This window comes from Chiloscyllium plagiosum, unplaced genomic scaffold, assembly GCF_037043375.1.
Source record: "Chiloscyllium plagiosum isolate Xiang-an unplaced genomic scaffold, Cpla_swu_hap1 HiC_scaffold_36, whole genome shotgun sequence".
Taxonomy (NCBI): domain Eukaryota; kingdom Metazoa; phylum Chordata; class Chondrichthyes; order Orectolobiformes; family Hemiscylliidae; genus Chiloscyllium; species Chiloscyllium plagiosum.
Genome location: NW_028270174.1, coordinates 4,341,248 through 4,368,081, shown reverse-complemented (window position 1 = coordinate 4,368,081; position 26,834 = coordinate 4,341,248). Strand labels below are relative to the sequence as shown.

Genomic DNA, 26,834 nt, shown 5'->3' with positions numbered 1-26,834 from the left:
TAATGTCCTTCAACCTCTAAATTTCCCCTGTTCCACTTGCTCCTCCCCATCTTTTTCCACCATCTCAAACCCATCAAGTCCCCTTTGGTTTTGAGGAAGTCATTATTGGACTCAAAACATAACATTAAGGAGAAAATTGCAGCATAAATAGGATTAAATTGTTTGCAAGTTTGTTGTTTGTAATGGACATTGTGAGAGTGATTTTCCTATTCTACCTCAGTACAGCACCAGTTTCCAGGGTTCAAAGGCAAGGATAAGAACTTTAAAATTAAGGTGTTACTGAAAGCAGAAGCCAGAATAGATTAATAAATGGAGTGATGGGACTTGATGCAAGTTAGGATAGGGGTAGCAGAGTCTTGAATGAACTCAAATGTAAGGAGTGTGTGAAGCTGACCAGGAGAACATTAGTATAGTTGAGTCCGAAGGTGAGTTTCAGCAGTAAATGTGCTGAAGCAGGGACAGAGTCAGGCTGTGAATAGATGGTCTTACAATGGAGGGAATAATGAGGTGGCATGTTGTGGTGGGGGTCACATATTGATACTGACATTGCAGTCAGCTTAGGGCATCTGACACTGGCCAGGGAGAGGGATGAACTCTGGCAGTTTGTAGTAAAAATTGAAGCCATTGAACTTGATAAGAGATCAACAGTTGCAATAGCTCATGGAGAACTGAAGTAGATCCATATCCTTTCACTTGGTTCTTTCACATTCATAATGTTTTCTGGTTGTCATTGTTAGCTTGCAAATGATGATGCAGCTCAGCTCAGTTCCGTTCAATAGCATAATTTCCTGGTTTGGAGTATATTCACCGAGCTGGGAAGCTGGTTTGCAGGTGTTTTGTCCCCTGTCTAGGTGATATCTTCAGTGCTTTGGAGCCTCCTGTGAAGCGCTGCTGTACTGTGTCTTCTGGAATTTATTTGGTTCTGTTCCTGCTGCTTCCGGTTGTTCATTGTAGTGGCCGGGATATTGGGTCCAGGTCTACGTGTTTATTGGTGGAGCCTGTGGATGAGTGCCATGCTTCTCAAAATTCTCTGGCTATCCTCTGTTTGGCTTGTCCTATGATCATTGTGTTGTCCCAGTCGAATTTGTGGTCCTTGTCATCTGTGTGTGTGGCTACTGGGGCCAGCTGGTCGTGGCTAGTTGGTGTTCGTGGATTATTAGTTGTCTGCCTGTTTGTCCTATATACAGAAGAACCTCGATTATCCGAATGACACAGGCGGGGAGTATTTTGTCGGATAATCGAATGTCGGATAACACCGTTTCGCCAAGCATTGGGATCTTGCTGGATAATCTGAAATTCGGATGATCGAGGTTCCTCTATAGTGTTTTGTGCAGTCTTTGCATGGAATCTTGTAAATTATATTAGTCTTAGGTATCTGGTCTTTTGTCCTGGTGAGTTGTTATCTGAGCGGGGCTCTCGGCTGTCATGAATCCCAGTGGGCAGAGGGGTCTGTCTGTCAGTTCCATGACGTTTTTTATGTAAGGTGGCATGGCTAGTGAGTTAGGTCGTGGTATGGCCTTGTCACGTTGTTTGTCTTAAGATGTCATTGATGATGTCACCTAGACAGGGGATGAAACGTCTGCAGATCAACTTCCCAGCTCAGCGAGCATACCCACAACCATGGCAACCAGCACCCGAGCTACAAACCTTTCCACAAACCTACAATAATTTCATCTTGGACTGATGGTGAGAGAGTTTCCGAATGACACAGGCGGGGAGTATTTTGTCAGATAATCGAATGTCGGATAACACCGTTCGCCAAGCATCGGGATCTTGCTGGATAATCTGAAATTCGATGATCGAGGTTCCTCTATAGTGTTTTGTGCAGTCTTTGCATGGAATCTTGTAAATTATATTAGTCTTAGGTATCTGGTCTTTTGTCCTGGTGAGTTGTTGTCTGAGCAGGGCTCTCGGCTGTCATGAATCACAGTTTAAAGACTGTGATGTATTGCATCTAACTCACTTCTGTTTGCAGCAAGTCAGTAATAATGTGTAAAATGGGCACTTGATGTACCAGTTGGTACAGAACACTGTCAGAGACAGTGCAGCACAGTGGCAAGTGTGTAGATGCTGTGATTCAAGAATATGCAGCACACGCTGGCTGACTGGTGCGTGCTAATGTCTATGTTCCACGCAATCCTCTGCCACCCTTGTTCACCTAGTGTTATTCCCAATCTGTCAGTGATTTGCTTACATGTATTGGGTTGCAGATGTCAAACCTGTTTGGTCTGCTGGTAGCCCTGTTTTCTGCTGTGTCTCTGGGTGTAGACTCATGCTTTCTCTTTGTCTACATATCTCTTTGTTTCTCTGGATTAGATTGTGGCGTTGTGGATGGTATTAAAGGTGTGCACTTCCTGTGCAGCAGAGGTGGCAAGCCAAGTGGAGAAGCAATTATTGAACTCCAGTCTGCAGAAGATGTGAAAAAAGCTCTGGAAAAGCACAAGAAATACTTGGGGCAGCGTTACATTGAAGGTACAGTATCATGAACTTCAGAATCCTGAATTACAAGGTCTGAGGAACCTTTTCTTCTCCTTTATAATTACACATCATAGGAAGAAGTCATTCAGCTCAATGTCACTTTGCAAGTGCTACCTATTTTATCCAATGTGCTCGTAACCATTTACAGATTTTTTCAAAATTATTTGTATTTCCCTGGTGCGTTTTCCCCAAAGCCATACCTCAGCCAGTCAGAATTGACTTGTCAACCGATCAGCGACTTTTTCTCATGCAGTATAAGTTGTTCCTCCCTTCAAATTTTGCAATCTTGCATCTGTTAATGTGAGGGCCAGACAAATGATTTTGACAACATGACTCATTTTTCACAGCTATACTCAAGTTCCATCCTGCCCAACAACTGTTCTTCCTTCGCAGATGTTTATCTGTTGTCCTTTTGAAAGTTGCTGTTGAATCAGTTACTACTGCCTTTTTAGTACATTTCAGATCATAGCTCACGGTCTAAAAAGATTTACTGCTATTGCCACCTCTGTTTCTTTTACTTGAAACTGTCTTCTTATCTGGCAATGATCTAATGTAGATCATAGAATTCCTACAGTGTGGAAACAGGCCATTTGGCACAATAAGTCCACAATGACCCTCCAAAGGGTAACCCACCCAGACCCATTCTCCTAACCTATTACTCTATATTTAGCCCTGACTAGAGTCATAGAGTCATACAGCATGGAAACAGACCCTTCGGTCCAACCCGTCCACGCCGATCAGATATCCCAACCCAATCTAGTCCCACCTGCCAACACCCGGCCCATATCCCTCCAAATCCTTCCTATTCATATACCCATCCAAATGCCTCTTAAATGTTGCAATTGTACCAGCCTCCACCACATCCTCTGGCAGCTTATTCCATACACGTACCACCCTCTGTGTGAAAACGGTGCCCCATAGGTCTCTTTTATATCTTTCCCCTCTCACCCTAAACCTATGCCCTCTTGTTCTAGACTCCCCGACCTCAGGGAAAATACTTTGTCTATTTATCCTATCCATGCCCCTCATAATTTTGTAAACTTCTATAAGGTCACCCCTCAGCATCTGACGCTCCAGGGAAAACAGCCCCAGCCTGTTCAGCCTCTCCCTATAGCTCAAATCTTCCAACCCTGGCAACATCCTTGTAAATCTTTTATGAGCCCTTTTAAATTTCACAACATCTTTCTGATAGGAAGGCGACCAGAATGGCACGCAATATTCCAACAGTGGCCTAACCAATGTCCTGTATAGCCGCAACATGACATCCCAACTCCTGTACTCAATACTCTGACCAATAAAGGAAAGCATACCAAACACCGCCTTCACTATCCTATCTATCTACGACTCCACTTTCAAGGAGCTATGAACCTGCACTCCAAGGTCTCTTTGTTCAGCAACACTCCCTAGGACCTTACCATTAAGTGTATAAGTCCTGCTAAGATTTGTTTTCCCAAATGCAGCACCTCGCATTTATCTGAATCAAACTTCATCTGCCACTTCTCAGCCATTGGCCCATCTGATCAAGATCCCATTGTAATCTGAGTTAACCCTCTTTGCTGTCCACTACACCTCCAATTTTGGTGTCATCTGCAAACTAACTAACCATACTCTTATGCTAACATCCAAATCATTTATATAAATGACAAAAAGTAGAGGACCCAGCACCGATCCTTGTGGCACTCCACTGGTCACAGGCCTCCAGTCTGAAAATCAACCCTCCACCACCACCCTCTGTCTTCTACCTTTTAGCCAGTTCTGTATCCAAATGGCTAGTTCTCCCTGTATTCCATGAGATCTAACCTTATTAATCAGTCTCCCATGGGGAACCTTGTCGAGTGCCTTACTGAAGTCCATATAGATCACATCTCTCATTCTGCCCTTATCAATCCTCTTCGTTACTTCTTCAAAGAACTCAATCAAGTTTGTGAGACATGATTACCCACGCACAAAGCCATGTTGACTATCCCTAATCAGTCTTTACCTTTCCAAATAAGTGTACATCCTGTCCCCCAGCATTCCCTCCAACAACTTGCCCACCACCAACGTCAACTACTGTACCTAACGTTCATATTCCTGAACATTATGGGCCATTTAGCACGGCCAGTTCACCTGGCCTGCACATCTTTGGACTGTGGGAGGAAACAGGAGCACCCAGAGGAAACCCACGCTCACAAGGGGAGAATGCGCAAACACAAGGAGGCTGGATTCGAACCTGGGTCACTGGCACTGTGAGGTAGTTGTACTAACCACTGAACCACTGTGCCACGTTCTGATTTTCTTAGTCACTTGTGGCCAAGCCTGGTGTAGTCTAAGATTTTCATGAAGTTTTGAGTTTCCTTGCTATTACCGTGAATTGCCATGGTGTTATTCCATGTGTTAACACTGAGCTGAGTCTTTGTTGCCATTTGCTGTGATAGTCCCAAGGGGCTGAATGCTATTCTGTTGTGCTGCATCTCCCTGAGGCGAGGGAGGCAGAGGTTGGGTCAACATCCTGAAGGTTCTGACAATTGCTGACTTTTATAAATGATCACTGGCTATTGTACAGAAACCCCTGTCCAATATACATATCCAGAAGACTCTGTCCTATGATACTGTCTTGTTACCGTTAATGTTTAGCAACACTTGAAGTTGAAATAAAATCCTTCTTAGCCTTAATAACTGATATAATCTTCATATTTTGCAGGCTTGGATCAAATTATTCTGAGATGCAACTGAAACATGAACGGTAGCATAACCAGTGCCTCAGAAAAGCAACCCTTACAGATTATAGTAGAATACATGGTGATAAAGGGCAGGAGAGACTGGTTGGGCTGAGTGGCTTAATTTTGTTATGTTGGATTTTTGGTTCCAAATGGAATCAGCAAAAGTGACTTTGCCTTGCATTGACGTCTGCTCAGCAATAAACAACCGAGAGTATATAATTAATGTTTTCAGTCCAATCTGAATCTTTTGGTTTTGAAGAAGAGTCTTTGAACTTGAAACGTTAATTTTATTTCTTTCACCACAGATATTGCGAGGCCTGCTTTCTATTTTTATTTCAGATCTCCAGAATCTACTGTAGTTTGCTTTTGGTGTTTAAACTATAAACAGAAAATGCTAGAAATGTTCAGGCGAGACAAATCTGCAGAGACGTATCTACGGATGTTGCCTGATTTGATGAGGATTTGTTTATATTTCAGGTTTCCAACCTCAGTATTTTGCTTTGTACGTGATATACACATCATCCTGGTTCTTTAATAGAATGAGCTTTATGGCCCCAGCCCACACTTAAGCATAGTTAATCATCAGCCATATTAAGATGTTGATGTAACATCAGTGACTTTGTCTCATTATCCAGTCCCAGTACAATACTGCCATTTGATGACTACTAATAGAATGCTATTAAAACCCCTGATAGGGTAGACATTGTCAGGAAAGATTGAACAAGCTAGAGCTCTTTCCTCCAGCTGAATTGTTGCAAGTTCTGTACCAAAGGCTATCAGTGAGCCTGGAATTAGAGGCCATTAATTTAAGAGCATCACTAATATTTTTACTCTAAATCAAGAGAAAGCAATTTTTCCTGGAGACTTCTATTGCCTGTCCCAGTTACCCCTTTGAAGGTGGGGGTGAGCTTCTTCCTGCAGTCCATGTGCTGTAGGTAGACACTCATCCCCCCCTTAGGGAGGGAATTCCAGCATTTTTGACTCAGTGACAGTGAAGAGATGGTGATATATGTCCAAGTCAGGATGGTGAGAGGCTTGGAGGGGAACATGCAGAAGATGGTGTCCCTCTGTATCTGTTTCCCCTGTCCTTCTGGTGCAAGGAGTTTGAAAGGTGCTCTCTAAGGATGTACGCTAAGTTGTCGGATTGTGTTATTTCATTTGACTTTGGGAAATAATAATAAGCATAATTGTTTTGTAAATCCTTTTGTTTCATTCCATAACACCCAGTAACATTTGTTACTGTCTCGTCACTCCACCATTGGATGGATGTGTCTTCAACTTCCTGGCTACCTAAGCTCTGGAATTCCCTCACTAAACTACTCCGCCTCTGACTCATCCTTAACTAAGGTTTTGTCATTAGTCCTAATATCTCCCTATCTGGCTTAGTGTCAGACTCAGTCTAATTTCTGCCCATGTGAAATATCTTGAGCTTTTTACTGTTAAAGGTACTACAGTATATACAGTAAATGCTAGTCGTTTTCCAACGCACTATAATTAGCACATGAGCCTTTTTTAAAAATTGCCCTAAGCTCCTCCTGAGTTTCTTACTTTGACTGGAGGGGAAGGGTTGGACAGATTACCTCTCTATTGCTGTCTGTACCATCAAGCAGAATCCAAAAAGCACCTTACTTATTTTTGGCTTGAAATGGAGAGAACAAAAGTCAAAATGGAGAAATATTGAGATAAATTATAAGTTGTACAGCTTAGAATAAAGTATGTGTTTTTCTGAAGAGTAATTTTCACAAAAAGAAGTTAACTAATCAAACTTTTTGCCTCACCTGCCACAGTGTTTGAACTAAACAACAATGATGTCAGCGTCCTACTGAAAAGGCTCCACTCCAGTGAAAATGAATTGACTGATGGTCGCGTTGTGCGTCTGAGGGGCCTACCGTTTAGCTGTACTGTGGAGGACATCACTCAATTCTTTGCTGGTTTGTTGACTTTTTCTTTGCATCATCTTTTGTTCTTGGCCTGTAGCTATCTGTGTTAAATGCGCTTTGGTGCTGTTCAACTCATCCTAGCATTCTTTCTCCAAGGCACTGCCAATTATCTTTTACAAATATTTATCAAAGTCCCCTCTTTGAAGGTTACTGTTGAATCAGTTTCCATTGATATTTTAATTTACTGCATTCCAGATCAAAACTGCTGTTCTTGGCTGATTCTGTTTTGAGAGAATTAGTTTAATTGCTGCATCTTGGTCTTTATGAAGTTCTGTGAATCAGGATCTTCTGCCCATTTATTCTGACAGTCCTATTAGTTGCTTTAATATGTATTTGTTTAAAGTAAAAATCTATTTCTAAGTTTTTATGCCCCGTACCCACTGTGTTGGAAGCCTCGTCCATCTCTTCGAGTGAGTGATAGAGGGCAAAAAATGGTTGAAGCGTTTTAGTGAAGACCTTTGTAAAGATCTGGAACGGTAAACTGAAGGGGAGTTCTTCCGTTTCAAATAAAAGGATTGAGGAGTGCAGCTGTTTTGGCCTATCTTATTGAATCAGGCCAAATTGATTAAAATGATCATCTAATCATGATTGTGAACTCTCATTTTCTTACCTGGCTTGAAATAAAATCCCTGAATAATCTGTATCAAGCCTGACCTTATCACATGCTCTCCCCTCTGACCTATTGTAATTACTCCCCACCTGCACCTACCTATCCCCTTCCCGGCGACCTTTCCCCACCCCCATTCCTCCTATTCATTTCTCAGCCCCCTCTCCTTCTGACATTCCTGATGAAGGGTTTATGCTCAAAACGTCGACTCTCCTGCTCCTCGGATGCTGCCTGATCAGCTGTGCTCTCCCAGCGCCACACTTTTCAACAGTTACCACGTGCAGCATGCTCGTCAGTCTGTACTGTGACTGAGCCTGAACTGTGCCATTGGGAATTGAAGACAGTGCTTTGCTTCTATATTTAAATCCTAATATGTACAATTTTAGATTGGTTGGTGATATTTGTTGGAAAGGTGTGCAGAGGCAAGGTGGCAAAATCTGCTAAAATAGGTGGGAAAGTACATTGTTTTTTGTTTGTTGTGGGAGTCACCGTCTGTGACAGAGCTCTGAGCTTTAGCAAGGACACCCATGGAGGGAAGGGGGCACCCATCGAGCCCCAGAGACTGAAGAAGACAAAAGCTGTTTTCACGTATAGGTTGAGTGGACAAAAATCTGGCAACAAGCCTGGAGCAACATCAAGTTCACTTTGTCAGGAAGAATGAAAATGCAGAATATCTGTGGAATCCCAAGGTGCAGAGGGATTTAGGTGTTCTGGTACATGAGAAACAAAACCGTAAGATGCAGGTAGAACACGTAATCAAGAAGGTTAATGGGATTCTAGCCTTTATTATGAGAAGAATGGGAAAACATAAAGGTGAGAATGTTATGCTTCACTTCTACAGGACCTTAGTCCACATGTCAAATACAGTGCAGTTTTGGCCTCCTTATTTAAGGAATAATCTAACAGTATTGTTGCTGGTTCAGAGGAGACTTGCTGGATTGAATGACTTATGAGGATGTGTTGGACAGGCTGCACTTGTGTCCATTGGAGTGAAGGGTGAGTTGACACCCTTAATACAATAAGCTTCAATCTGCAATTTGAGCGGGAGAGGGTACAATCGGAAGTGACAATATTTCTGTTGAATAAAGGGAACTATGGAGCTATGAGGGAGAAGCTGGCCAAAGTTCAATGGTGCAATACCTTAGCAGGGATGACAGTGGAGAAATAATGGCAGATATTTCTATGTATAATGCAGAAGTTGCAGGATCAGTTCATTCCAAAAAGGAAGAAAGATCCTAAGAGGAGGCATGGGTGGCTGTGGCTGACGAGAGAAGTTAAGAAACATAGCAAAGATAAGTGGGAAAACGGAGGACTGGGAAGCTTTTAAAGAACAACAGAGGATTACCAAGAAGGGAATACGCAGAGAAAAAATGAGGTAGGAAGGTAAACTGGCCAAAAATATAAAGGAGGATAGTAAAAGCTTTTTTAGGTATGTGAAAGGTAAAAAAAAATGGTTAAGACTAAAATTGGGCCCTTGAAGACAGAAACAGGGGAATATATTATGAGGAACAAAGAAATGGCAGAAGAATTGAATTGGTATTTCAGATCTGTGTTCACTGGGGCTGACACAAGCAATCTCCCTGAGGTAACAGTGGCTGAAGGACCTGAACTGAAGGGAATTTATGTTTGCCAGGAATTGGTGTTGGAGAGGTTGTTAGGTCTGAAGGTTGATAAGTCCCCGGGGCCTGATGGTCTACATCCCAGGGTACTGAAGGAGGTGGCTCGAGAAATTGTGGATGCATTGGTGATTATTTTCCAGAGTTCGATAGATTCGGGATCAGTTCCTGCGGATTGGAGGGTGACTAATGTTGTACCACTTTTTAAGAAAGGTGGGAGAGAGAAAGCAGGAAATTATAGACCAGTTAGTCTGACCTCAGTGGTGGGAAAGATGCTGGAGTCTATTATAAAGGATGAAATTACGACACATCTGGATAGTAGTAACAGGGTAGGTCAGAATCAGCATGGATTTATGAAGGGGAAATCATGCTTGACTAATCTTCTGGAATGTTTTGAAGATGTAACTCTGAAGATGGACGAGGGAGATCCAGTAGATGTAGTGTACCTTGACTTTCAGAAAGCTTTTGATAAAGTCCCACATAGGAGTGAGCAAAATTAGGACTAATGGTATTGGGGGCAAAGTACTGACTTGGATTGAAAGTTGGTTGGCTGACAGGAAACAAAGAGTAGTGATAAACGGCTCCATTTTGGAATGGCAGGCAGTGACCAGTGGGGTACTGCAGGGATCCGTGCTGGGACCGCAGCTTTTTACAATATATATTAATGATAAAGAAGATGGTATTAGTAATAACATTAGCAAATTTGCTGATGATACTAAGCTGGGTGGCAGGGTGAAATGTGAGGAGGATGTTAGGAGATTACAGGGTGACCTGGACAGGTTAGGTGAGTGGACAGATGCATGGCAGATGCAGTTTAATGTGGATAAATGTATGGTTATCCACTTTGGTGGCAAGAACAGGAAGGCAGATTACTACCTAAATGGAATCAATTTAGGTAAAGAGGCAGTACAAAGAGATCTGGGTGTTCTTGTACACCAGTCAATGAAGGTAAGCATGCAGATACAACAGGTAGTGAAGAAGGCTAATAGCATGCTGACCTTCATAAAAAGAGGGATTGAGTATAGAAGCAAAGAGGTCCTTCTGCAGCTGTAAAGGGCCCTGGTGAGACCACAAGTGGAGTACTGTGTGCAGTTCTAGTCTCCAAATTTGAGGAAAGACATTCTGGCTATTGAGAGAGTGCAGCGTAGGTTCACTAGGTCAATTCCTGGAATGACGGGACTACCTTGCGCTGAAAGACTGGAGCGACTGGGCTTGTATACCCTTGAGTTTAGAAGACTGAGAGGGGATCTGATTGAGACATATAAGATTATTAAAGGATTGGACACTCTGGAGGCAGGAAACATGTTTCCGCTGATGGGTGAGTGCCGAACCAGAGGACACAGCTTAAAAATACGGGGTAGACCATTTAGGACAGAGATGAGGAGAAACTTCTTCACTCAGAGAGTGATGGCTGTGTGGAATGCTCTTCCCCAGAGAGCAGTGGAGGCCCAGTCTCTGGATTCATTTAAGAAAGAATTGGATAGAGCTCTCAAGGATAGTGGAATCAAGGGTTATGGAGATAAGGCAGGAACAGGATACTGATTAAGGATGATCAGCCATGATCATATTGAATGGTGGTGCAGGCTCGAAGGGCAGAATGGCCTACTCCTGCACCTATTGTCTATTGTCTCTTGACTGAAGTATGTGAGATCCTGATTAGTCTTGACAAGGTGGATGTGGGTAGGATATTTCCACTAGTAGGTCAGCCCAGATCTAGGAGACACTGTTAACTCCATTAGAAGGAGAAATGTTTGCTCTGAGGATTAAGCAATGTTGGAGCTTACTGCCTTGGAAGGTAGTGAGGCAGGTTTATTTGATAATTTTGAAACCAAGGTAGATTCTTGTTAAACAGAGGAATCAAGGGGTAGATGAGGGCATTGATTTGTACGCGTTTCAGATTCAACCATGATCATCTTGAAAGGTGGAGTAGGCTCAACGGGCCAAATGGTCTACTTCAGCACTTATTCTGTATATTTCTGTGTGCTCCTTCGGTACAGCACATGGAGTTTTAAAGAAAGACATAAATGTTATTGTAAACTAGAGACTTATGTTGACGTATCTCAATTATCTTTCCAGAATTTATCTTCATTTAATGTTGTGTTCATCACGTACTGGTGAACGCCATTCTAATTTTGATGGCTAATGCTACTGTGCACTACTTTCAAATTGTGCGTATTAAGGAGCAGCCACCTTCACAAATGCTGTGAGTACTTGCTACAGGGCGAAAGTGAGGGCTGCAGGTTCTGGGCATTAGAGTCAAGGGCTTTTGCCCGAAACGTCAATTCTCCTGCTCCTCGGATGCTGCCTGACCTGCTGTGCTTTTCCAGCACCACACCCTCGACACTATTTGCTACAGGAACCTAGTGCCACCTTCATGGAATTGTAGACAGTTATGAGCTGTATTCTCAGTAGCAAATGGCTTGAGTGTGTTCTGATTCACTCTGGTTGTTTGTAACAAAGCGATGAGTTCTTCAAACTCTGTCAGAAGTTCCAGCTTCCTGAGATAAAAGGGAGGGCATTGTAACCTTAGCTTCATGTCATGTATTGTCTACTAGTCATACCGAAGGATGTTTTTTTCTGAATATCATTAACTTTAGGGTTGGAGATTGTCGAAGATGGTGTAACCATAACGAGGGATCACCGTGGAAGAAACACAGGAGATGCTTTTGTGCAGTTTGTGTCTCAGGAAGTTGCAGAACAGGCTCTGACGAAAGACCGACAAATAATAGGCTCCAGGTAGGTGCTCGCTTAGAAGTGAAAGAACGAAATTGCATTCTAAATGGAATTGTCCTGATTCTAAAGCATCTGTTCAGCAACCAATGAATCGTCTTTGTTTCAGTAAAAAAAAAATCTTGCACTAGAATGCAAGCAACAAGGCCACACACACAGGTTTTGTTTGTTGAAGGTCAGTCACTTCAGCTCATTGTTGTTCAGCACAGAAACAGACCCTTCGGTCCAACCAGTCCATGCTGACCACAATCCCAAACTAAACTAGTTCCACCTGCCTGCTCCTGGCCCATATCCTCCAAACACTTCCTTTTCATGAACTAATGCACATACCTTTTAAATGTTGTATTTGTACCTGCATCCACCACTTCCTTTGGAAGTTCATTCCACACATGAACCACTGTGTTTAAAAAAAATGTCCCCATGTCTTTTTTAAATCTACTTCTGTCACCTTAATAAATTTTCCCCCGGTCTTGAAATCCCCAACCTAGGGAAAAGAGCACTACCATTAACCCTATCTATACCCCACATTATTTTATAAACCTGTATAAGCTACTGGACGTTGCTGCAGTTTTCCAGGGTAGATATGTTTGAACCACCTGCTTAGACTTGTGGGACACTACCACAGCACCACCAACCCTCTTAAATTCCTCAGGACAGTGTCCTAGGCCACTCACCTCAGCTGCTCTAGTGGTCAGAAGTGGGATGTTCACTGATGATTGTACAATTTTCATGATTCTTCAGGTACTGAAGCATTTCGTGTCCAAATGCAGCAAGACATGAACAATGTCCAAAGTTGGGCTCATAATTAACAGGTAACAAGTGCCAAGCAATCCCCATCTCCAACACGTGTGAATCTAACCATTACTCCTTGACATTCAATGGCATTACCATCATTGAATTTCACACTATGAATATTCACACTATTTAAATACTGTGGCTGCAAGAGCTGGTCAGACACTAGGAATCCTGAGGCAAGTAACTCACCTCTTGACTCCCCAAAGCCTGTCCACCATCTACAAAACACAAGTCAGGAGTGTGATAGAATACTCTGCACTTGCCTGGATGGGGGCAGCTCCAACAACACTCAAGAAGCCTGGTGTGATCCAGGACACACTACCCTGCTTGACTGTCACCACATCCACAAACACTCACTCCCTCCACCATTGATACACACTAACAGCGGTCCCATCTATGAGACACCCTGCAGAAATTCATCAAAGCTCCTTCAACAACACCTTTCAAATCCATAACCACAATCACCCAAAAGACAAGGGAGTGGTTACGTTGGGACGTTACACCTACAACTTTCCCTCTGAGCTGCTTACTATGCTGACTTGGAGACATTGCGCTGTTTCTTCAGTGTCTTTGGATCAAAGTCCTTAAATTCCCTCCCTGAGGGCATTGGGAATATTTGCACCAAATGGGCTGCAGTGGTTCAAGAAGGCAACTTCACCACCACCATCATCTTGAGAGTAACTAGGGACGTGCAATAAATACTGCCCTCTGAATGAATTTTAAAAAAGGTAAAAACAAAAGATGCTGGAAATGCTGCTCACTGTGTAGGATTTTTGAAGAGAGGGTGACAGTGTGCATCATTGGGGTGCCATGGTGATTCAGTGGTTAGCACTATTGCCTCATAACAACAGGCACCCAGGTTCGATTCCTGCCTCAGGCGACTGCCTGTGTGGAGTTTGCATGTTCCCTTCGTGCCTGCATGGGTTTTCTCTGGGTCCTCCAGTTTCCTCCCACAGTCCAAAGATGTGCAGGTTCAGTGAATGACTGTGCTAAATTGCCCGTAGTGTCCAGGGATGCGTAGGCCAGGTGGGATAGCCATGGGAAATGCAGGGTTACAGGGAATGGATGGGATGCTCTTTGATGGGTTGGTGTGGACTTGATGGGCTGAATGGCCTGCTCCCACATGGTGGGGATTGTGAGCATTTCAGGTTGCAGAGTTATCATTGATGTGGAGATTAAAGATAAGAGTTGTAAGTCCTGCAGGCCGTCTTTGGGGTGAGGAAGTGGTATTCCTGGGAGAGAAGTGACATTGTATTACACATCAAAACAAAAATGAAATGATGCTGATGCTGGAAGTCTGAAATAGAGAGTGTGGGGGGAGAGATGGAAAGACCAAGTACAAACTGAAATCACTGTAGAAAACCTCATTAAAAAAATCAACAATCTTTTTGCAATAAATCACACTTATTAATACTCTGACTATAGTCGGAAATTCATGGTTTGGGGAATTCCATGAAAAGAAATATCCTGTAATTCCAGTCTCCGTTCCAGACCAAGATGATTGGTGACCAGGTGCCACCTTTTTTTTTGATTCTAATAAACCTGTTCAGAGATGTTGTTACGCACCTCTGGAGCAGGTGGGGACTTGAACCTGGCTTTCCTGTTGCCTTATTGGTAATTCAAACAAAATAGTTTCAGCTTTACTTTGTTGTCTGAACTTAACTGTCTTAGTAGCTAATGAGCTGATTGAGTGGAAAAAGGAGGAAAAGAAATTGGTAAATAAATTGTCTTTCACCTCCAAAATGCTGCAGTCAATGAATTATGTCTGTAATCAATCCAGCCTGTGATTACTTGTGTAGAGAAGTGAGGAAGTTCATTTCAACTGAGCACATTTGCTCAATCTAATGAGACACTCTGTTCAATGGAAATTAGGGGTGGACCAGAAATGTTAGCTCTGCCTGGAAATCACACATCCCATAAAAGGATGTAGAAAAACAAGTGTCCCCAGCCACCAGGTTATCTGATTATCCATCTCATGGTTATTGTGGGATGGTCGTTTCCTTCATTACAACAGTGACTGCAACTCAAAATGTACTTCAATAAAAGAGAAAGACTGTCATAGAGATGTGCAGCATTGAAACAGACTCTTAAGTCCAATTCTTCTGTGCTGACCAGATATTTCAATCTGACCTAGTCCCATTTGCCAGCAATTGGCCCATATCCCTCAAACCCTTCCTATTCATGTATCCATCCAGATGCCTTTTCAATGTTAAAAATCACAACACCAGGTTATAGTCCAACAAGTTTAATTGGAAGAACACTAGCTTTCGGAGCGTCGCTCCTTCATCAGGTGGTAGTGGTGGGCTCAATCCTAACACACAATTTATAGCAAAAATTTACAGTGTGATATAACTGAAATTATACTTTGAAAAATTGATTGTCTGTTAAGCCTTTCATCTGTTAGAATACTGTGATAGTTTCACTTCAGTGTTGTAATTGTTCCAGCCTCCACCATTTCCTCTGGCAGCTCATTCCATACAGTCACCACCCTCTGTGTGAAAATGTTATGCCTCAGTCCCTTTTTAAAATATTTACCCTGTCCCCTTAAACCTAGGCCATCTAGTTTTGGATTCCCCAACCCGAGGAAAAAGATTTTGGCTGTTCACCCTATGCATGCTCCCCATGATTTTATAAACCTCTATAAGGTCACCCCTCAGCCTCCAACACTCCAGGGACAGAAACCCCAGCCTATTCAGCCTCTCCCTATAGCTCAAATCCTGTAATTCCAGCCATATCCTTGTAAATCTTTTCTGCACCATTTTATGTTTAACAGCATTCTGCCTATAGAAGGGTGACTGGAGTTGCACGCAGTATTTCCAACAGTGGCCTAAACAATGTCTGTACAGCCGCAACATGACCTCCCAATTCCTATACTCAGTGTATTGACCAATAAAGGCAAGCATGCCAAATGCTGTCTTCACCACCCTGTCTACCTGTGACTCCACTTTGAAGGAACTATGCATTTTCATCCCTGAGTCTCTGTCCGCAACACTCCCCAGGGCCCTACCATTAACTGTGTCAGTCCTGCCCTGATTTGCCTCAGCAAAATACAACACCTCACATTTATCTAAATTAAACTCCATCTGCCACTCCTCAGTCCATTGGCCCATCTGATCAAGATTCTATTGCACACAAATAATCTTCACTATCCACTACACCACAACCTGTTTTGATGTCATCTGCAAACTTACTAACCATGCCTCAAAACTGATCCATGTGGCATACCGCTGGTTACAGGACTCCAGTCTCAGAAACAGCCCTCTACCATCACCCTCTGTCATCTACCCTCAAGTCAATTAGTATCCAATTGGCCAGCTCTCCCTGTACTCCATGTGATCTAACCTTACTAACCAGTCTACCATGTGGAACCTTATTGAACGCTGTGCTAAAGCCCATATAGGCAATGTCAATATTCTTTGTCACTTGTTCAAAAAAACTCAGTCAGGTTAATGAGACACCATTTCCCATGTACAAAGACAAATTACTAAACCTCATCCGTCCTTGCATTTCCAAATGCATGTAAATCCTGTCCCTCAGAATGCCCTCCAACAACTTACCCACCACCGATGTCAGGCTCAGCGATCTATAGTTCCGTCTTTTCCTTACAGACTTTCTTAAATAGTGGCACCACGTTAGCCAACCTTCAGTCTTCTAGCAAGTCACCCGTGGCTGTCGATGATACAAATATCTCAACAAGGGACCGGGCGATCTCTCCCATAGCTTCCCATAAAGTTCTGGGAAACACCTGACCAGGTCCTGGGGAATTATCTACCTTTGTGCATTTTAAGACCTCCAGCACCACCACCTCTGTGATCCAAACTCCCTTCAAGACATCACTTTATTTCCCCAAGTTCCCTAGATTCCATGTCCTTCTCCACAGTAAATGCTGACGTGAAATATTTAATACCTCGCCCATCTCCTGTGGTTTCACACATAGATGGTCACATTGATGTTTAGGTGCAAAAGCCATTCCTTGCATCCCCTTTTTGTTCTCCTGATTTCCCTTTTAAGTATATTTGGCTGTCCTTATATTCCTGGAGGGATTCACTCGATCCCAGCTGCCTGTCCCTGCCATGTGCTTCCTTTTTTTTGGCTAGAGGCTCAAAAACTCTAGTCATCCAGCATTCCCTACACCCACCAGCTTTACCCCTCAGACTAACAGGAGCATACTGTTGCTGAACCCTTGTTATCTCATTTTGAAAGACCTCCCACTTCCCAGCTGTCCCTTTGCCTGCGAGTGGCCTCGCTCAGTAAACGTCTGAAAACTTCTGTCTAATAAAATTGACTTTACTCCCAAATTTAACCTTTTTAATCAGTTCTTTCCTTTTCCATAACTAATTTAAAACTAATTGAATTATGATCACTTGCCCCAAAATGCTCCCCACTGCCACCTCAGACAGTTATCCTGTGGATGCTAGAAATCTAAAGTAAAAAGAGAAAATACTGGAGATAAGGAGCATCTAAGGAGAGAGAAATAGTTAACGTTTCAAATGCAATAAGACTTCTCTTCAGAACTGATGACAGTTATCATTGATTATTATAAAAATCCATCTGGTTCACTAGTGCCCTATAACAAGGGAAATCTGCCCCCCCCCCCCCCCTCCAACTAATCTGGCCTGCCCGTGACTCCATACCCATAGGTTGCCTCTGAAACAACTAGCAAGGCAGTTAGTTTGTCAGGCAGTTAGGAAGCAGGACAGCAAATTATGGCCTTGTTGGTTCTGCTCGCATCCCATTGAAGATATAAAGAGGAAATATCTGGTCACCATCACAGTGTTGTTCTTGAGATTCTGCTCTGTGCAAATTAGTTGCAGTATTTGCATTCGGAAAAATCCAATGTAGTATTCAGGAGAGACATTTTTTACCCAGAAGTTGATTAGACTATGAATTGTGCTACCATAGGGAGTTCCTGAGGTCAGTAAGGTGGATGCACTCGAGGCAACCCAGGTAAGGACAGGAAGGAAAAGGGAATAGAAGTCTTTGTGGTGAGGTGAAGTCAGTGGGTGGAGACATAGACCAGTTGACCCACATGGCCTGCTCCTTTGCTGTAAGTTAAATGCAATTCTGTGTAACCCTTGAATTCTACAGTACCTCGACTCACTGGGTAAAGTGATTTCTCCTGCTGTCTGTCTTAAATCCCATGCATTTAGTAAATTTCTGGTTCCTTGTTCATGACTCTTCAGCTGAGGTCAGTCTGTTACTTTCTCCTTTTTTTCCATCTTTTTGCATTTGTGAACATTTCCGCCATGTCTAGTAACTTTTCATTGTCCCAAATAACATCGCCCAATGTTTCAAATCTGCCCCTGTATTTGTAATTCCTCATCCCAGGCAGCTTTCTAGTGAGTCAGGTTGTACTGTCTCTCAAGTCTCTAACCTTCCTATAGGATGGGCCCATTACTGTCCTCTCGCTGCGTTCTTAATGCAATTCTGCAGTCTTATCAACACCTCCCTCATTTCATGTTTGTATTTTTTGAGATAAGAATTTTAAAAGTTAATACAATTCTTATTGCTCTTTTGACCTGTAAGCATGTGCCTCCACATTCTTCTGCTCCTCCATAGCATTGGATCTGATGCTGTTCAGTATGTGTAGCAGCAGTGTTGCCAAGTTTTTTTTGTGGGACGTTGGTGCCGCTGACGAGGTCAGCATTCGTTACCCTCTAATTACCCATGAGCTGAGTGGTTTGCTAGGTCAGTTCAGAGGGTGGATAAGAGTCAACCGTGCAGAAAGTGAGCGGGAGGAGGTGATTCAAGCCTGCTCTGCCATTCAGATAGATCATGGCAGATCACCACTCTCCACCCCATGTTTCCCCTCCTCCATATCCCCTCACTACCCTCATTTTGCTTGATGTCATTAGAATCCATAAATCTATCAGTTCCTGTCTTGAGTATATTTACACAGCCCTCCTGAAGCAGAGAACTCCAAAGAATCACCAGCTGTGGGTCTGGAGTCACATATAGGCCAGACCAAGCAGATGGTAGATTTCTTTCCCTCAGAATCCATACAGGCTTTTACAACAACAGATGGCAGTTGTTATGATCATGGCCACCACGTTGAGACTTAATTTTCACTTTGATTTGAATTTAAAGGCTACCAGCTACTGTGTTGGTTGCTGCAATATCCCCAAAGGATTAGTCTGGGGCTTTAGATTGCAAAGGCCACTGATATTACCACTACACTAGCTCCTTCAGTAAATAGATGGAAGGTTAATTTATTAATAAGGGCTGCCCTGAAACAAAGGAACCACGTTACAGAGAGAGCACTGCCTTAGCTTGCTGTAAGCACTACTGATTCTGAATAACATCTTTGCTATGTTTCTGTTATTTTTGGTCAGGTACATTGAAATATTTAGGAGCACCAAGAATGATCTCCGTTTATACATCAGTCCTGCAAAGAGACTGCCTCGATGTCCCACAGCACGGGAAATCGTAACAGATGATGAAAGCTGTACCATAGCTAACAATGAGAGTAATAATGGGGTTCTAGAAGAGAGTCTTCAGAATGGTAAGATACATTAATAAGCTAACCGCAAAAAATCAGTATTCTGGCACAATTGTGAACCAATCAGTCAGGTTCTGAAAACTACCTTAATTTGCAAAAGCATATTTGCCATCTGAGCTGTGGAATTATATTCCATCCTTGACATGCTACACTGGCATTGACTAATCGTAGTGTTTTAAGCATTAGTGAGAGTTTTAGACCTGTTCTTCCACATGTGTGAAAGATGATGTGAAAAGTTAGTGTCAAATGTTGGCGTGAGTTAATTAATTATGGTCAGTTTGAACAAGAAATCATCAGGAAACTTTAAGCTCCGGTTCCATTGTAACTGAGTTTTGTTTCTATTGAGTAAGATATTAAGGGATGTGGGACCAAGATAGGATGTATAATTAAATGACCCGTGGTCTTGTTAAATGATGGAACAGGCTGGGGGTCTGAATCAATTTAATATTAGTTTGCCTGAAGACTTGCCCTGTCTTAGTGTTTCATATCCATAAATAAGAACATATGGAATAGTAGCTGAAACGAATTATACGGTCCCTCAAGCCTACTGTGTTGTTTAATATGATCACATTTGATTTTAACCTCAGTTTAATGTTTCTGCCCTGTCCACACATTCCTTAATGTCCGTTGGTCTGAATTGAATCAACTGAGCCACAAATTCCAAAGATTTATAGTCAGTTAAAGGAATTGCATCTCACCTCAATCCCTTGTTCTGAGATTGTGATTGCTGGTTTTTAGATTTCCCAACCAGGGAGAAAAATCCTCCCAACATCTCCCTGTCAATCCCAATAATAATGTAATTCAATGGAACCCAATTTATGAACGTTCACCTTGACAGCGGCTGATACTTGGGAACTCGATCCCATGCCGATCCAACACATGAATATTTTCTGTACTTACAAATGGCTGCTTTATATTATTCTGATTGTGTTCTGACTTGCAAACAGACTCCAGAGTGAAATCCGGTCACAACTTGGGACTGTCTGTATATTTTAACAAGATCATTTTACATTCTTGTCAATTCTAGGCAATATAGGCCTAAGTCAATTGAATTTCTGTTCTTAAGACAAACTCCTCTTTTATCAATCGAGTGAATTTTTGTCATACTCCCTCTAAAGTAAACATATCCTATTTTAGGTGAGGCAACTAAATTACTTCGAGCCTGGCCATACCAGAATCCTATACAATTGTGTGTACTTGCTTTCTCCCATACTCACTCCAGTCCCTTTGGAATTAAGGCTAACATTGTACAGAGGAACCTCTATTATCCAGCATTCGATTATCCAAATATCAGACTCTCTGGCAAGATCTCAAGGTCCCGATGCTTGGCTAAACTATGTTATTTGGCATTTGGTATCCAGAATTCGATTAACCGAACGGAATACTCCCTGCCTGTGTCTTTCAGATAATGAAGGTCCCTCTGTATTTGCTTACTTAATGCATCAGCATCTGACTCTGGAATGTTGCTTAGCTTTAATGGTTGGTTTGGAGTGTTTAACTAGCTACATTTCTAAGATATTTGGCATTTTAATGTTAAAGCTCTCTTGGTAATCATTTTTTAATAGAATTGTGATTTTCTTTTAATAGTGCAGCTACCTACAAATGATTTAGTATCAAATCACTGTGTTCAAAGATCTGAAGTACATAATGTACATATGAGGGGCCTTCCATTTCGTGTTAATGGACAGGACATTGTAAAGGTAAGTGCCTTGTTCGTGAAAAATAATCTTTGTATTTGTAGCACGTGCTGTGTCATACCTTCCAGTCAGTGACCAGGAATGTATGTTCATCTGCATCGTGACAGCACTTGTCTCTGCCGACCTTTGTAAAAAGAGTGACACAATGCCTCTTTATTCACACTGTTCCTGCCTGTTCCTGAAAGCTGTCTATATTGCATGAATGGAGATTGCAAGTTCCTTATTGTTCAAACAAAGGGCGGTTACAAATGTGTTGCTGAAATTGTTATTTGTACCAATTATTTTGGGCAATTGGACATGTTTATATCTCACAACTACATATGTCCTAACTACTAACCACCCCGTCCATGTCCAGTGACCTCTAGAGCCCTGTCGTGGCTGAGGGCTTTTCTTGACTCTGGACTTGAACATTTTGTAACCTTTGTGATTAGTTGTGTGCATTCAGAGTTTAAAAACATAGCCTTTTGCCCAGGAGCCCAAGTTAGACAAATCCTAAGTGTCTAGCTTTGCTATTGCACAATGTGTAAACAGATCAGACAAAATCAAAACAGCAAGAAGTGGACATTGGAAAGCAGTGTGAGCCTCCAGCCTGTGGCCTAACCTAATGGGAGCGACCAGTACAACTGTTGCAGTGATGTTGGCTGAGCAAGAAGTAATTGGCCCAGCACAATAGCCAGCTGTTTTAATCCTGTAGACATGAGAGAGGGGTTGTGGTTTCATGTCCAGTCCAAAAAATGGCACAGTGCTGCACTCCTTAAGTACCGCCGTGGAATATCAGTGTGGATTTTGCTCCAATCTCTGGAGTGGGGCTGGAACCCCTAACTTCTGACTCAGAATTGAGAGTGCTACCAAGTGAGAGACAGCTAGTTCCTTATTGACTTTTTTTTTATAAAGCTGTGTATCCACCTATTCAGAAATGTTATGAAACACTTCTGGAGCAGTTGGGACTGTAACCCAGTCCTTCTAGCTCAGAGGTGTGTGATGATGCTGCTCCTTTAACAAGGTTATGTTGCCCTTTTATTTTAAGAGCGGTCGTAAACCAGAAGACTCTGGAACATCTAGATTTGAAAGGTTTCAGGTCCAATTTGATTATAGCTAACAGATACTGCCTCAGGAAAAAGGGCTTTCAAAAAAAACTTGTACATTGAAAGGGGAGTGGCTTTTCTCTGGTTTGGTTTTAGCAATCAGTCAGTTGTGAAGCTGCTGGACCCAAAGAAACATGTCCATGCTGATTCTCCCTCTCACTGACATCTCTCCTGTAAAACCCTGGGTTTGATTTTTCCTTTAGTGCCAAGGGGTGTTTATGGGGATTGTAGCAAGTATTTGGAACAGCATCATTAAGTTGGAATAGTCTGTTGGTCTTTCAGATAGTTTGTAATTCTGCATTCTGTTTTGTTTTGTGTTTCATTCGGTAATCTTGCAAATAAATAATGTTTTGTTTTAAAACTAAGTGATTGGGACAGCTGAATCCCTCCTGGAATATCCACTTCACACCTGCTTAAAGCAACCAGCAAAGTTAGGGTCCGGGCTACTTCCTTAAAATGTTTTGAGGGTCTGGCCTGCCCCATAACAGACACAAGCAATACCACTGCGTGACAAGAGCCCTCATCAGCTTCCTGCTGAGATTGGAAAGGTGAACCAGGAAGGAGATTAAATGAGCTCACCAAATGAGATGTTGCTTCCAATGTAAATCCATTTTGTTTTTGTCTGGGACCTAAATGTTAATAGTGTCTCATTAATAAGACAGTGTCTCACACTGCAGAAACACTGACAGCATGGGATTTGTATAGAACCTTTAACATGATATAATGTTCCAAGTTCCTTTACCAGAGTGTTATATGAAAAAGACATCTAGCCACATAGTATATTAGATCACATAATAAAAAGCTCAGTTTTTAGGTGTATATTAAAGGAGAAAATTCAGGCAGAGGGGTTTAAGGAGGGATTCAGGAGCCAGGGGACCACAGAACCCCATTGTATGAGGCGAGGTAAGAGCATGAAAGGAAGTTTTGAAGTTGAGCTGGTGTGTGTCCAGGGGATGGGATATGCTCTGCATGACTGATGATTCTCTTACAGGAGTATGGCACTACAGCAAGAGGGGTTGTAGAAATGTTAATTTTATATGTAATTTTTTTAAAAAATCTGCTATAAACTAAAAGACATTTGTTCAGTTGATTTAAAAGTCTTCTCAGAAAATGTTTAATATTTTTGCTCTAGTTCTTCCAGCCGTTGAGGCCAGTCCGGATTATTGTGGAATATGGTCCTGATGGAAAAGCTACTGGAGAAGCTGATGTACATTTTGCTACGCATGATGATGCTGTTGCTGCCATGACAAAAGATAAATCTCACATGCGTAAGCACGTTACTCATTTCACATTTCTAAGGCAGTGCTTCAGAGTTAAACCGTATTATTGAAGGTGTGCTCTTTCACTCTAAATCTCTCCATTCCAATTTTGAGAAAATTCCACAATGTAGGGTTGTATTGCAGTGAGGCCATTCAGCCCTTTGTGGTTAATGTGGCTGTTTTGAGAATGCTATTTGATTAGATCTACTCCTCTAATTTCCCCCACAGTCTCTGTAAACTTCTCCAATTCAAATATTTATCCTGTTTCCTTTTGAAAGTTTCTATTGAATCATTTTCCACCAACCTTCCAGAGAGTAAAACATTATCAATCTCGGTTTTGATATGATTTGGAGAGAGTTTCACACTTTGCTCTCCCTTCAATATGAAGCAGAACTTTCCTAACTTTTTTCCTGAATTGCTTGGCACTGATTAAGGCCCCCAGGTTCTCCCCCTTCCCACCAACACTTCACTGTTCAGTGAGACCATGGCCAATCTGACTGTTGTCCCAACCCACAAGTGGGAACTCCCTTGTCCATCAAATATTTGTCCAACTCAGCCTTGAACACATTCCATGGCCTGACTTCTGCCACTCACTGGGAAGACAGGTCCAAACACTAACAGACCTCCTGAGGAAGAAATTTCTCCTCATTTTCATCTCAATCTCCTGCTTGTTCTTGATTTCCCCAGTAAACATCCACTTAACATCTGCCCAGTCGGGGTCCCTCAGAATCAGTACATCTCAGTAAGATCAACGCTCCTTCTAAATCAGAGAGAGTGTAAACTCAAATTACTTGACTTTTCCTTCCAAGAGAACCCCTTCACCCGTTTGATCATCTGTTCCATCAGAGTGTTGTATAATCTCATCCATGTTCAACGTGCACAGAGTTTTTAGCCAGTGTGCTCAGTACCACAGCTGCTAACCTTTGATGCTCTTTCCTGCAGAACATCGCTACATAGAACTTTACCTGAATTCGGCATGTGCTGGGATTAATAGCCCATATAATGACCAGGGAAATCAAGTAAAGGGTAAGACCTTTAGTTATTTCACTTCATTGTCAAACTGCTGATATGTAAATAATTTCCAGGGGCTCGTTGCTGAGTTAATATTCCTCTGAGTCAGATGTCTGCTTTAGTGTGGTGTACAGTTTGGTCTTTATTTGTATGAAAACATTTTGTTATTTGTTTTTTTCCTGGTAAGGAAGGGTCACCAGACCCAAAATGTGAACTCTGATTTCTCTTCATGGATGCTGCCAGACCTGTTCAACTTTTCCAGCAATTTCTACTTTTGTTTTGGATTTGCAGCATCCACAGCAGCACTAGGGTACACCTGATCAGGTCCTGGGAATTTATCCACTTTTATGCGTTTCAAGACATCCAGCACTTCCTCCTCTGTAATATGGACATTTTTCAAGATGTCACCATCTATTTCCCCACACTGGTGGCACGGTGGCTCAGTGGTTAGCACTGCTGCCTCACAGCACCAGGGTTCCAGGTTCGATTCCAGCCTTGGGTGACTGTGCAAACTCCACACAGACATTCTCCCCACATCTGCGTGGGTTTCCTCCGGATGCTCCGGTTTCCTCCCACGGTCCAAAAATGTGCAGGTTAGGTGAATTGGCCATGCTAAATTGCCCATAGTGTTAGGTGGGTCTGGGTGGGTTACACTTCGAGGGTTGGTGTGGACTTGTTGGGCCGAAGGGCCTCTTTCCGCACTGTAGGGAATCTAATCTAATCATTCTATATCTTCATTGACCTTCTTCAAAGTAAATACTGATGCAAAATACTCGTTTAGTATCTCCCCCATCTCCTGCGGCTCCACACAAAGGCCGCTTTGCTGATCTTTGAGAGGTCTTATTCTCTCCCTAGTAACCCTTTTATCCTTAGTGTATTTGTAAAAACCCTTTGGATTCTCCTTAACCCTATTTGCCAAAGCTATCTCATGTCCCCTTTTTGCCCTCCTGATTTACCTCTTAAGTAGACTCCTATTGCCTTTATAATCTTCTAAGGATTCACTCGCTGTGTCCTGTCTATACCTGACAAATGCTTCCTTCTTTTTCTTCACCAAACCCTCAACTTCTCTAGTCATACAGCATTCCCTACAGCTACCCGCCTTTCCTTTCACCCTACCAGGAATATACTGTCTCTGGACCCTCGCTATCTCATTTCTGAAGGCTTTCCATTTTCCAGCAGTCCTTTTACCTGCGAAAATATGTCCCCAATCGGCGTTTGAAAGTTCTTGCCTAACACTGTCAAAATTAGCCTTCTTCCAGTTTAGAACTTCAACTTTTAGATCTGGTCTATCCTTTTCCATCACTATTTTAAAACTAATAGAATTATGGTCACTGGCCCCACCGAAACCTCAGTCACCTGCCCTGCTTTATTTCCCAAGAGTAGGTCAAGATTTGCACCTTCTCTAGCAGGTACATTCACATACTGGATCAGAAAAATTTCTTGTACACTCTTAGCAAATTCCTGTCCATCTAAACCCTTAACACTATGGCAGTCCCAGTCTATGTTTGGAAAGTTAAAATCCCCTACCATAGCCACCCTATTATTCTTACAGATAACCGAGATCTCCTTACAAATTTGTTTCTCAATTTCCTGCTGACTATTACGGGGTCTATAATACAATCCCAATAAGGTGATCATCCCGTCCTTATTTCTCAGTTCCACCCAAATAACTTCCCTGGATGTATTTCCGGGAATATCCTCCCTCAGTACAGCTGTAATGCTACCTCTTATCAAAAACGCTACTCTCCCTCCTCTCTTGCCTCCCTTTCTATCCTTCCTGTAGCATTTGTATCCTGGAATGTTAAGCTGCCAGACATGTCCATCCCTGAGCCACGTTTCTGGAGGATATCGCAGGCTAGGATATCCCAGTCCCATATTCCTAACCATGCTCTGAGTTCATCTGCCCCTTGCATTGAAATAAATGCCATTTATCAGTCCTACCTTGTGCTCTGCTTTGTCCTTGCCTGCCCTGACTATTTGACTCTCTTCTTTTCCCAACTGTATCAGTGTCCGATTGATCTCTTTCTTCACTATCTCCCTGGGTCGCACCTCCCAGCCCCCTACCTTACTAGTTTAAATCCTCCCGAGCAGTTCTAGCAAATTTCCCTGCCAATATATTAGTCCTCTTCCAATTCAGATGCAATCCGTCCTTCTCGTACAGGTCACTTCTACCCCAGAAGAGATTCCAATGATCCAAAAATGTGAATCCTTCTCCCATACACCAGCTCCTCAGCCATGCATTCACCTGCTCTATCCTCCTATTCCAACCCTCACTAGCTTGTAGCACCAGAAATAATCCAGATATTAATGCTCTCGAGGATCTCCTTTTTAAATTCCTGCCTAATTCTCTATATTCTCCCTTCAGAATCTCAACCTTTTCCCTTCCTATGTCGTTGGTTTCAATGTGGACAATGG

At 42.5% G+C, this 26,834-nt stretch overlaps 1 protein-coding gene across 1 annotated transcript in view; it reads left to right on the top strand.

Annotated features, from left to right (window-relative positions):
• The window catches only part of grsf1 (G-rich RNA sequence binding factor 1), a 35,336-nt gene that overhangs the window by 7,186 nt on the left and 1,316 nt on the right, over window positions 1–26,834 (top strand). Inside the window, exons 3-9 of the mRNA XM_043674474.2 lie at window positions 2,317–2,472; window positions 6,968–7,111; window positions 11,941–12,079; window positions 19,201–19,370; window positions 20,955–21,067; window positions 23,282–23,417; window positions 24,351–24,434. Coding sequence (XP_043530409.1) covers window positions 2,317–2,472; window positions 6,968–7,111; window positions 11,941–12,079; window positions 19,201–19,370; window positions 20,955–21,067; window positions 23,282–23,417; window positions 24,351–24,434 — 942 coding nt within the window. The remainder of the gene's footprint in view (window positions 1–2,316; window positions 2,473–6,967; window positions 7,112–11,940; window positions 12,080–19,200; window positions 19,371–20,954; window positions 21,068–23,281; window positions 23,418–24,350; window positions 24,435–26,834) is intronic.